General features: G+C 37.2%; 2 protein-coding genes and 1 long non-coding RNA gene across 3 annotated transcripts; 2 read left to right on the forward strand and 1 right to left on the reverse strand.

Annotated features, from left to right (window-relative positions):
- Positions 1 to 428: 428 nt before the first annotated feature.
- On the forward strand, positions 429 to 4,526 carry LOC133723246 (uncharacterized). Its single transcript, XM_062150064.1, has 9 exons — positions 429 to 807; positions 1,625 to 1,837; positions 1,960 to 2,052; positions 2,152 to 2,265; positions 2,801 to 3,253; positions 3,357 to 3,617; positions 3,833 to 4,086; positions 4,171 to 4,335; positions 4,421 to 4,526. Exons 1-9 carry the CDS (start codon positions 430 to 432, stop codon positions 4,524 to 4,526), a joined length of 2,037 nt encoding a protein of 678 aa, XP_062006048.1. The 5' UTR covers position 429.
- An 82-nt stretch (positions 4,527 to 4,608) lies between these two features.
- Positions 4,609 to 5,273, forward strand: LOC133720519 (uncharacterized). Its single transcript, XR_009851909.1, has 3 exons — positions 4,609 to 4,675; positions 4,762 to 4,860; positions 4,959 to 5,273. It is a non-coding gene; the product is annotated as an uncharacterized LOC133720519 (long non-coding RNA).
- Positions 5,274 to 6,512: 1,239 nt separating this feature from the next.
- Positions 6,513 to 7,613, reverse strand: LOC133723247 (uncharacterized). Its single transcript, XM_062150065.1, has one exon. The coding sequence runs from the start codon at positions 7,611 to 7,613 to the stop codon at positions 6,513 to 6,515; it is 1,101 nt and encodes a 366-aa protein (XP_062006049.1).
- Positions 7,614 to 12,375: the final 4,762 nt, after the last annotated feature.

Consider the following 12,375-nt stretch of genomic DNA (forward strand, 5'->3'; position numbering starts at 1 on the left):
GGGGACACCTCCATGGAACATCAACCTTTCTGTGCAGAAATACCGTTGCCTTGTGATGAAGAGGAGAATGAGGATGATGCCACTTATAGGAGACCAAATGTGGAGGGGTTCTGGGTTGACCAGTTCACCACTCCAAGAGAATAATAGTGCCGTGTTTCTATATTGATTGTTTTAGAAGTTAAAACCTTATTTTCTATTCTTGTTTCATGACTTTGAATTGAATATGTGATTTTGTTAACTGCATTTGTTTGTGGTAGTCTTCGTCTCTCTGAACTTGCTTTGCAGCTCCAATACCATATTGATCCTTGTTTACTGATTTAGTACTTTACTGTGTTTACTGATTTAGTACTTAACTGTGGAAATTGATTTATTACATTATTGTTTGTCTATAACATTTATTTCTGCTTTATCAACAGATTGTAGGAAGCCATGGGTTCCAAGAAGAAGGGAAAGTTTGAAAGAAAGAAAAAATTAGTGGAAGAAGCGGATGTGAAGACTTGTCCCGAGTCTGATGAGTCTGTTGAGAAGCAAGTAGAATCTGTATCAGCAGACACCGTCACAACCAGCGAATCAACTAAAATTAGAGGGAAGCGAAGTGTGGTGGAAATGTACAATGTTTTGATCAAGAAAGCATTGGGTAAAAAGTTGAAAGTGACATACACTGACACTGGCAATCCAAATGGACGAGCACGGCACAATCTGCAATCATACATAGGAATGCTGGCGCGTAAAATGGTGCCGATCAACATTGAAAGCTGGCCTGCAGTGGACAAAGACTTGAAAGATAAAATTTGGATTGATGTCCAGGTATTTATCCATGCTATTGTCAATTGACTATGACTGTTGTTTCATGGCAAATGTTTGGTTTCGAAGAAGCTGTGGTCTCCTTCTTTCTCTCTCTCTCTCTCTCTCTCTCTCTCTCTCTCTCTCTATATATATATATATATATATATATATATATATATATATATATATATATATATATATATATCATAACTTTTACTTGAAACATGATGATACTTGTGGGTGCATCAGATATGTGCTAAGAAAGTAATTTTAAGAATGTAGAGGGAATTATGTTTCCATAGCTATGTTAGGTTTTAGGAAACAGAGTTTCGGTTCTAACTCAGTTTGAAGGATCGAGTCCTCTGATCAACTTGCAATATTAGTTTTGGCACTAGTAGCCTGTTGGCATGTTTTTTGTTCTCGACCACTGGGCCTAAATTTGAATAAATTAGCTGGTGTTTCTTTGTCAAATTCTAGTTTCCTATATAAAAGTTAGATACACAGTTTTGAAGTGGAAAAGCAAAGAAAGCAAGGAGAGGAAAGTTGTAGTCTGTTTTAGGTTGTGGAAGTTGAAAAATATGAACAGGAGAAGAATAAGGGGGCTTCACATTTCAATTTTTCAGTGATATTACATTTCATTGTTTCTGGAAACTTCTGCAATTAAACTAAAAAAATATGAAAGTTTATTTTTGGAGTATGCAAGCTACTGTTGATTGTACCTCTTGTGAAACAATATCCATTGGGCAAACATCAATGACTTGGACTGATAGCTTGTTATTTGTCAATTTGTGACTTTGAATCGATTGTTCTTACACGTCTATGAATCCTCTTTGTACAGGATACATTCAAAGTGGCCCCTGAAAGCAAGAAATTGGTGTTGACATCTGCCGGCACTAAATGGAGACAATTCAAGACCTACTTAACAAATAAGCATGTGCTGCCATACTTGGGGAAGAAGAAGAAACTGAGGAAGCCACCGAAGCAATATGCATTCGTTGGGTTACAACCATGGAAGGAATTTGTAACTCAGAGGAAGACAGAGGAATGGCTGGTATGATGAGTTTACATATAAGTAAAGTATGGTTTACTTTACGAGTACTTTTTTGATTTTACGCTAACTCGGATACATGTATATTGTATCACAAATGATTTATAGTCTTACTTTTCATGCAGAAACTTAACAATGACCAAAGGGAACGAGTCAAGAAGAGAAAATATCATCATAGATTATCAAGAAAGGGATATATTGGACTGGAGGAAGAATTGGTAATAATCTGTTATTGTAGTCTTTTTTTTTTAAGCTTAATGATAACTGTACGGCTTATTTGTCTGATGTTTTCACTATAATTTTTAACCTATGCACAGAGAGATACTTGGCCTGAAGGAGAGGTAATTGATCGCGCTATTATGTGGAAGAAAGCCCGTTTACTAAAAAATGGGGAGATAAGTGAAGAGGTCACACCGGTAGCAAGAAAGATAGTAAGTATCACAGATATTGTTCTATGAATCTATTCCACTGATGGTTTAAAGACTTGTGATATAGTTGAAGGACTGAATGGTTTTTAATTTTAGTTTTGTTTTTCTGGACAAGCATCTTCCTCTTTGCTCAAATGGAAATTGTAATGTCTGAAAATTAACATTTTCGTTAATACTGCTGATGTGAAGCATGTCTATATTTGATGGGTATTAATCATCTTTGATGGATTTGGCTGTTCAGTATTTTGGGACTTGATATGTGCACCAGTAGACTTGTATATAGGAATTGACAAGCATAAATAGTCATTTAATGATTAAAAGAAACATATGTTTGAGAACTGAAGTTGTAATAGGTATGTGTATTACACTGATCAATTGAAGCAGTTTCCGAATCAAATGCATATTCTGATAGTGACATATAATCACATCTTTGGCTGGTACTAAATAATTTTTATTACTTATGCTAGTGCTTTCGATGGATTTCATGTAAAAATATAGTCTATTACCTCATGTAATGCATCTTTACATATTTTATCAGGATGAATTGTTGGAGAAGAAGAGTAAGGGTGAGCTAGAAATATCAGGGAGCGATGATGTTCTCACTCAAGCACTAGAAACTCCTGAACACTCGGGTAGGGTGAGGGGTGTTGGAGGCTTCGTCAATCCGTCCACCTACTTTAAGCTTCCAAAGCAGAAAAGGGTCAGAACTACCAAGGCAGAATTAATGGCACGTGATAGGGAGCGTAATCGGGAGTTGGAGGAGACAAAGAAAATGCTTATTGAAAAACAAGCAAAGGCAGAAGATCTCTTAAACAAAAGGATTGCTCAACTAGAAGCACTAATAACAGACAAGGCGAACTATGCACCCCATTCCCCTATATCAGATAAGGGCAGTTTTCATGATAGAGTGAAAAAAAATTCCCCTATATTAGATGACAAGGTGCAAGAAAATGTGGATGATTGTGAAATTGTTCCTCCACCTACTGATAAGGTAACTATATTATTCCAACTCCAATTCCAATACTCCTCAAACTAGTTAATGTGTGAAATACCATTGCTATTTGGTAATATGTGCATCTGATTTTTCTGGTTAGGGTGGCGTATGTGAGTTGGCAGTGAATAACATCACCAACATAGTTGCTTTTGGTACCGTATTCGATGATGTGGATATTAATAAGATGATACATGGAGCTGCATTGAAGGAGGGATGCGTTAGAGTGTCAGTGGATGGTGAGATTCAAGGTGATGCACCACTTCCTTTCCCTATAGCGGGTGAGATGGAATTGGTTCGAGAAGCCATTGGAAGTCATGTGGCTTGGCCTGAGGAGCTTGTAATTCGGAGACATCCATCAAAGGTATGTGTAACTATATGTTGCATAATGTTGGATCTGTTTCATATTGCCATTGTAGGAGTAGATATTATACAAGGTTTAATTATATGATGATCTGATCCAACTTATTTGCTAACAGAAAAAGAGGATCTGTTTCATGATTTTGTCAAACTAGGAGTAGATATTATACAAGGTTTATTTAAATGATGATCTCATATATTCAACTTATTTGCTAACAGAAAAAGATAAGGAAGAATGATTTTGTCAAATCATTGTTCAATAAAGCTGAGGTCAACCCGTTTGTGCCCAAGCGCTGCAAGCTATTGTACAAACATGGCACAACAATCATGACACATACTAGTGAGGCAATATCCACAGTATTGGACGATAAAGTCTTTGGCGTACACAAAGAACTCTTCATCTTGACAGAGAATGTGATTGATCTGTTAGAAATGCAGAAGATTGGCCAAGGAGTGATAGCAGCATACATGGCGTAAGCACTTTCTTACTCGGATTAAATGTTTGATTTTTCTTGTGTCAAGTTTCAGCAAATTAATTAAGAATTTTTTGGACACAGCCACCTACATGAAGTTGTTACTGAAAGAGACGAGTTTGGTAATTTTGCCTTTATTGATCCTGCTGCTACATATAACTGTGAGAGATCAGATTTTGGTTCCTATTTAGTGAATCGGTTGAAAGAGGGCAAGACTGATCGCATATTCTTTATGCCCTACAATCCAGGGTAAGTATTCTTCATGTCTTTTGGTTCTCAGCTGCTGCTTGCTTAATTAGTTGGTTATATTATGTGGGCTGCATTAATAATGTAGGGAACATTGGATATTGACAATCATATGGGAGGATGATATCTACATCTTAGACCCTTTGGGGAAATCAGTCCATTACCAAGCATGGGAGAACTCGGTGATAAAGTAAGCACACCAGAATGATTTTTTATTTGTAATTCTCTATAACCAAGTAATGTTCTGCTACTTAATTACATAGTTTTATGGTGCAGTGTGGTTAAAAGTTTCAATGCTGAAACGGGTAGGGCTAACAAGGTGCCGAAATTGAAACTACTTCCGGTTAGTATGATATATGTGGTTGATTAAGTTACCATATTCGATTTAGTATGGTAAAGTCTTTCTAATTCAATAATATGAATATATAGGGCGTACCTAAACAACCGGGTGGAATTGAATGTGGCTATTATGTAATGAGATATATGAAGGAGATTATAAATGATGACACATTTTCGTTTCCGACTAAGGTATATGCATTATAGTTGATATATATAAACTTTTGTTTAATTATAAATGGCACGTTTACCTGATGATTATGACTTGCGTTATGAAAATACATTCCTAGTGGGCAGCAAAGACTCGGAAAGGATACACCCAACAGCAACTTGACGAGGTGCGCATTGAGGTGGCTGACTATTTGCAGACTTTGTTATAGATGTTGACTAGCAAAGTGATTTTGAGCAAGGCTAGCTAGATTTTTTGTGAACTATTTTGGAGTAGTTGTACTGTTGCAGCAAATGTGAACAAAACTACATGTACACTTATTGCAATGGTATGTTTTAGGCTAGCCTTGAAGTAGGTTGGGGTATTTTTGCCTATTTTTTGAACTATTAATATCTTTGATGTTGGATTATACAAATTAATGCAATGCCCCATATTCAAATTATTTAGCATTTCATGTTGTCAAATGTGGATTATAGATGCATTGTAGTAGCAATTACAAAGTTAGTGGACATCATGCTCATGTAAAGGACATTATGTATATACGTGTATTTCAAATCAGTATTAAACTACAAAAACGATGTCATTAAACAGATGATACATCAGATTGGAAACAAAAATCGATGTCTCTTTATTCAGTGCACATCGAGTTATAAAGTAAGAAACGATGTAAGTTGCTCAATGGATATGGACTTATTAAGTAAAAAACGATGTAACACACCTCAATGGACATCGACTTTTTAAGTAAGAAATGATGTTAAACAGCGCAATGGACATCCACTTTTTAAGTAAGAAACGATGTAAAACAATGCAATGGACATCGATTTATTAAATTAAAAACGATGTTTACTATAAGTATGAACATTGGTGACAATCTCAAAAACTGATGTTTAATATAAGCTTGCACATCACTTCATAAAAGGAAACGATGTTTAACATAATAATGTACATCGGTCCTATAATGCAAAAGAATGTAGATTCTATTGGAAATAGATTGGTATATGGCAAGTACCCGTAAAGCTTATAAACAGTAGGCAAATTTCAAAAATACCGATGTGTAAGAATATATTACACATCGTTAAGAATGAGTAACGATGTTAAAATGAATACTAGTGCTATTGGACCTATATTTCGTTAAGCATTAAATGCATAAATATGAAGTTTTAACAATATCTACAAACACCAATTTGAGATCATAATAGCAGTTTAACATCGAGTCTAGAATCTAATCTGATGTTTATAGTTATATGGGACATCGGTTTTTAACCGATGTCTATTTTTTGGCGATCTTTTACATCACCCACTAACACATGTGTAGAATTTTTTTTTTACATCGGTTTTTGGCCGATGTATATGAGAAAAATTCTAGTAGTGTAGGCTCGGTAAAAGAAATTATGTAATCAATATCATCCCACAAAAACTCATCTAATAACTTCTCCTTCATAGAAGCTGCCTTCCTAACATCATCTTCTTTGTAATCATCCCACTTTGGACTGATGACCATATGTTGCAAACCATTTTTGATTTGCCTAAACCTCTTCAACATGATTAACGTAGATACAAACCTTGTAGGAGCAACCAAAAGCAACTTCAAATTGCAATTGTCATTAAACATGACTAATCTCATTCCATGATTCATAATAAAGTTCTTGATAAACATAACATCCTCAGATACTAGCTATATCCAACAACATGCATCAAACACATCCGCATTGCTTGCAACTAATGGAGGTGTGCAAATATTCTTGACATCAAGATTTAAAGTATGCACTACACATGGTGTCCAAAAAATAGTAGGATACTTACTTGCTATCAAGGCACCGACTTTGGAACAAACAGGACCATTGTCGGTAACCACTTGCACTACATTTTCCCAACCCACTTCTTTTATGGAATCTATAATCAAGTCTGCAATCATTGAATGATCCTTGAATTCCCCCTCACAGTTTATAGCCTTCAACATCATCGGACCACTCTCACAAGTGGCTATCACATTAATCAATGATCTTCTTTGTGCATCAGACCAACCATCACTACAAAGACTCACACCTTTGTCTTTCCATGTAATCTTGATTGGCTCCAAATGTTGCTCAATATTTTTCCTTTCTTTTGCAAGAAGTGTAGTCCTTAGAGCATTGTAGTCTGGTGGAATGTAACCTGAAAGGGTAGAAACACGAATGTAGGAGTTCCGATAATGTGGATTTCTAGCTAAATTGAAAGATAAGCCACCGGTGTAGTACATCCTTGCAACCTCACCATCACATTGCTCCCTAGCTGAGTTTTGGAAGGCATTTTCAATAAAACCAGCAGCTGTTTTCCTCTTCTTTCCACCATCACTTGTTGTTGGTGCTTGTGTATAGGCATGATAACTCATCCCATAGCTACTAGTAGAGGAACTCCCTCCTTGTTGTCTTGATGATGGTAGAGGAACATGTCTAGGAGCTGCATTCATTAATCTCTCCTTGCATTCTTTCACCAACTTGGACATTGCAGTAAAGGCATGAGGAGTAACCTTGTTGCAAACTGCCACCCCCGTTGTTCCTTCTTTCAACAAATGACCACGAACTCTAGTATAAGAACCGTTGTAGTACAATTTACAGAAATTGCACTGCCACCTCCAACATCCTCCACCTTGCTGTTTTTGAATCTTCTTCACAAATTTCCTGAACGGTGTTTTATCATCTATGATCTCATTTTCAGGATCAGCAGCTCCACTACTAGTACCGGCGTTAACAGACCCGACACTAGAACTAATAGGAGGTGTTCCTCCATCACTCATGGTTCCTGAAAAATACACAATTTATCACAATTTGCAGATTAGCATAATGCAAGGAATTGTAAATGTTGCAATCTTGTTTACTTAAATGTTTTGGCATTTAGAGGCAGCAAGTAACAACATGTAGTATTTAATTGAACTAGTTTGCATTTTGAAATAGGACGGCCATATAGATAGTGTAAAAAGAAATCAATGCATGAGTTGACCGACAAAGTATCATTATCACAATTCAATGTATACATTTCTGATTTCTTTAATGGGATATTGACATATTGTTTAAAATTTTTAACCGACAAAGTATCATTATCCTTTTATCATCAAACCATAAAACCAAACAACCCATATGGCCATATCCTTATCCTTTAATCATCGAACCCAGCCAACCATCAGACCTTCCTAGGTGGCAAAAAAAAAAAAAAAAGACAAAAACCATCAGACCTCGCCCTTACTGAGTACCCCAATCTGATGCTTTCTCCTAGCTTAAAACCATCAGATCCTTACTATCAGTACAACGATTGAAAATTTGAAAGCATCAGACCCTTAAAACGAATCGAAGAACTTCCTTCTACCATCACATAAGCAATCAAGTTCATATGGGTAAGAAGAAGAGAAGAGAGAACGTACCGGAGCGAGTTTGATTGAAGCTCCAAGCGAATCGAAGAAGATGAGAAGTCTGTAGGTGGTAGCTGCGACTCGCGAAGAAGATGAGAAGAGAGGAACGAGTGAACGATCGATTAAGCGAAGCGGCGGTGAGTTAGGTCTCGATCTGTAGTCTTTTGTTTTTGTTTTTTCCTTTTTTTTAAGGGTAAAAACCCAAAATTACCCCCGCGTATCCAGTTTATTTACGTAATTACATATCCGCATAGGATACGGACGTATCCAAATCAGGATACACGTATCCGAGCGTATCCGGGCGTATCCGAGCTGTATCGTACCCGTATCCCGGATCGATACTGGATATGAAGGCAAAATGCCGTATTCGTGCATCATAGATGGAATATAATTGTGTACAGGGCGACGTAACGAGCTACTGCTCGATGAAGGGAACTGTTTGCGGGGTCGCCTAAATTATACTGTGAGTGGACCTTTGCTTTTAAGTTATTAGGTCCATAATTACCTATTAATTATTCCCCTAATCTTGCACTTTTGCTTAACCTTTGTGTTTATTTATATATATATTTATTATTTTTTCCTTATCATGCTAGGAAATGATGGAGAAGCTTGAAAGTGCCCTAAAAACTCAACTTTAGCACATTTTCCTACTCCAGCTAGATAAGGAAGGAGGGGCGGAAGCCTAACCAAATGAACTCCAAATGAGCTGAAAACTTCCAGATCCATTCTAGACATCCTAAGGATTATTTCTTATACAGAGATCAAGAGCTAGTTTGGAGTGGAAGGACTTCAAAAGATCGGTGCAAGTTTCTGCACTAGAAGACAAAAACTGCAAAACCGGACCTGTACGGATTCCGGCAGCATTTCCGGGCAAACCACGATGAATTAAGTTCTCAAATTTTACCAAGATGATCCACACTCATGGAGGAACATTTGTTATGAAGAAGTGAAAGGCCAATTCAGAAGTCTTGGTGGAGATCTAAGTAAAGGAAGAAAGGAGAAGAAAGTGCGCAAACGGACAAAAAATGGGTCAACGGTGGTCAAAGCCGGATTCCAGACATTTCCAGCCAAGTTGGACGGCCGAGAACATGTGTGAAGGACAAAAAAGAGCTGATTAGGGTTAGAGACTTTAGGTGGGAAGACTTTAGGTATAGGTTATTTTGAAATTCAAAATTTGAAAGATGACAAGTGGTCACATTCTTATACCTTACACATTTGTCTCCCATTTATTACATTGTTCCCCTACACAATGACCCTTCTATCCTTACTTTTTCTCCTCTACCAAAATATCTATGGGCTTTCTAAGTCATTTCTATATGGAGTCAAAGACTAGATCCATAATTTGTGCTTACACATTTGTCAATCACATCTAGCCCTTCATTCCTTTTGATCTCCACCATTGATTTGGATTGCCTTGGCCTTTAAATAGCCCTTCCTCTCTCCCAAAACCGTGCATCCCCTGGTTCCCCCATTTTGGAGCATCAAAATCTCTCTTTTCTCTAGTTTTAGGTTAGTTTTTCATAGCTTGTACATAGTTTTTTGAGTTTGTGTGAGAAATAGGTGTGTAGGCACTTGGGTTTCACCAAAACCGAAGTTACTACATACTCTAAATCAATCACAACACTTGCTTTCACATATCCAAGCCTTTGTTCTTTGTTCTTGAGTTTTGTGGATGTGTATGGTGTTTTGGGTTGTAAAACCGAAAATCCCATACCTTGAAGCAATTCTCTCATCATTTGACATCTTTGAGAGCTAGGTAGAAGGTTGGGTAGTTCTTCTCTTTTTCTTTCCTTCTCTCTTTAATTTGATGTTCATGACTTGTATTTGTAATAACATGTGTTGTGAGTAGTTAGATTTGAGGCTAGGGCAACTTATGTGCAAATAATGTAAATTTCCATGTGTTTTGATGTTTATGCATGTTTTGAATCTATGGGCTTCTAAACTTTAATGCTTACTAAATGTGTTTACTAGCTTAGTCACCTAGAAAGCATGTTTAGGAAACTAATGAATCGGAAACTTGAACTTGACCACTTCTTGAATCCGTGAGCATGTGTAGCCTTTAGGTGGTGGCTTAATGATTCTTACGGGAATTGTTAAGTTCCTTGAATTTCTTATTCTAAACTTAACGCATGTGTCGTGAGTGTAATTACTCTAAGGGGGTGTTAGGCTTGCGGTTTATAGCCCACTTGTGTTTTAATGAAATATAAATGGGACTAAGGTTGTGTAATTTAACTTAGCTTCACTAAAGTTTGTTGAATTGCATGATTAGTTGGTTTCTTGGTAGCTTCACCAAAGCACTAAGGGGGAGTTTGTCAAAGCATGTTATTAGATCACATATGGATTACATTTTATGCATGAGTAAGGTTAAATGCGATGCCTAAGTCTCTATTCTTCTCATTGATTTAGTCTCTACAATTTTATTTGTTTATTTTATTTTCTGCAACTTAATTTACTTCATAAAAATTAAAATCAACCAAACCGCTCACTACCACAATTGTAAATACCATCCTCATAATCTTTAGCTTCCAAAGGGCTAAGGTTGTGAATTTGTAAAAAGGTAGACTTCGCATGTGTTTTCTAGGTTTATTTTTGCGGTGATCTAGTTAAGGTAGAGTTACTCAATCCCTTGGGTACGATACTCTTACTTTTTCCCTTTACTAAAACTTGACCTCCTATACTTGAGAGTATGAGACATCACACACACATTTGCATATACTTTCATACTCAATGATGTCCCCATCATAAGTTGAATTGCATGCAGTATATGTTCTTGGGTATTTAATTATCTTATTGATTTTTATAATGCTTTATATGATTTATCGAGAATTAGTGAATCATGCTTTCGAGGGATTAAATTATTGAGTTATTTATGAGTTATCGGCAAGGAGTTTGTTTTGAGTTTACAATTTCACGAGCTTGACTTATTGAGACTTATTTATGGTTTACGAGATTAGTATTGCAATTTCTTTCCCGAGGGCTTTTAGTAGAATTCGAGCTAGTATTTATGAGTTACTGAATTGAGAAATGATTTTCGGGAAGTGATTGATTGATTAAATATCTATGATTTTTCTCGAGGATGAGATTTATGTTTGACAGGACTTATTTCAAAGGGAAAAAGGTTTTAAAAAGGGTTGAATTTAATAAGGAGGCTAGTATCGGCGCATGCGCACATTATCTGGTCGGCAGTCCCCTCCAGGTAATAGTTTGGTCGGCAGTCCCCTCCAAACCAAATTCTGGTCGGCAGTCCCCTCCAGAATATTCTGGTCGGCAGTCCCCTCCGGTGTGTCATCTGGTCGGCAGCCCCCTTTAGATGACATGAGGTAGTTAGTCGGCAGTCCCCTCTAACTACCAGTGGTTAGTCGGCAGTCCCCTCCGATGCGTCATCTGGTCGGCAGACCCCTTCAGATGGCATGAGATGACTAGTCAGCAGCCCTCTCTAGTCATCGAAAGTTTTACATGGAAAGGTGGATATTGAAAGGAAGTGGGTTTGAGACATTTCATTATGAAAGGTTGATTTTAAAGGAAGTGAATTTAGAATGTTTTATAAATTGCACTGCATGCCAGATTTTAAAGAATGAGAAAATGGGGAAAGCATTCAGTTGTTATTTTCGTAAATTACCTTATTTTTTTTGTCCACTCACTCTAACGGTTTTTAAATGCTTTACCAAAAGAAATTCCTGAAGTCATGGCGACGATAGAAGGCTATGTGCCCATTCCCATTCCAGAGAATGCGAGCATAGAAGAGCGGCTTGATATCCTTCAAAAGAATTCTACCGCATACCATGAGAATCTAAGAAAAGGCCTCGCGGAGGACCGTCGACGGCTCGATGAGTTCACGATTTTGGTCAAGAGGCTCGAGTTGGGAGCACAACAAACACAAGGCGAATTGGAACGTCAAGAACCTGCACGCGAAGAGGTCGTTTCTGAGACTAACTTGCCTATAGGTGGCAATCAACCTAAGGGTCTCACTGGTGAGTCACAGCCTTACACAGAGGCTGTGCATGGAAAATGTCATCAACAAGATTGTTCTGCTAACAATACAATTGTCTCTAAACAAATATCTTATTTCTCCACTGATCAAGCCAAATACGTGGCTACTGATCAGATGCATGGGGGGCAAGATATGACCCATGATCATCCCTTTGATCAAGAG

Source organism: Rosa rugosa, chromosome 7, assembly GCF_958449725.1.
Source record: "Rosa rugosa chromosome 7, drRosRugo1.1, whole genome shotgun sequence".
Lineage (NCBI taxonomy): Eukaryota > Viridiplantae > Streptophyta > Magnoliopsida > Rosales > Rosaceae > Rosa > Rosa rugosa.

Bases quoted from the DNA above. Each gene is read 5' to 3' on its own strand.
- LOC133723246 (XM_062150064.1), top strand. From the start codon at position 430: ATGGGTTCCAAGAAGAAGGGAAAGTTTGAAAGAAAGAAAAAATTAGTG. The intron at 1,838-1,959 runs GTATGATGAGTT...CTTTTCATGCAG, and splicing joins GGAAGACAGAGGAATGGCTG to AAACTTAACAATGACCAAAG. The intron at 3,618-3,832 runs GTATGTGTAACT...ATTTGCTAACAG, and splicing joins TTCGGAGACATCCATCAAAG to AAAAAGATAAGGAAGAATGA.
- LOC133723247 (XM_062150065.1), bottom strand. From the start codon at position 7,613: ATGAGTGATGGAGGAACACCTCCTATTAGTTCTAGTGTCGGGTCTGTT.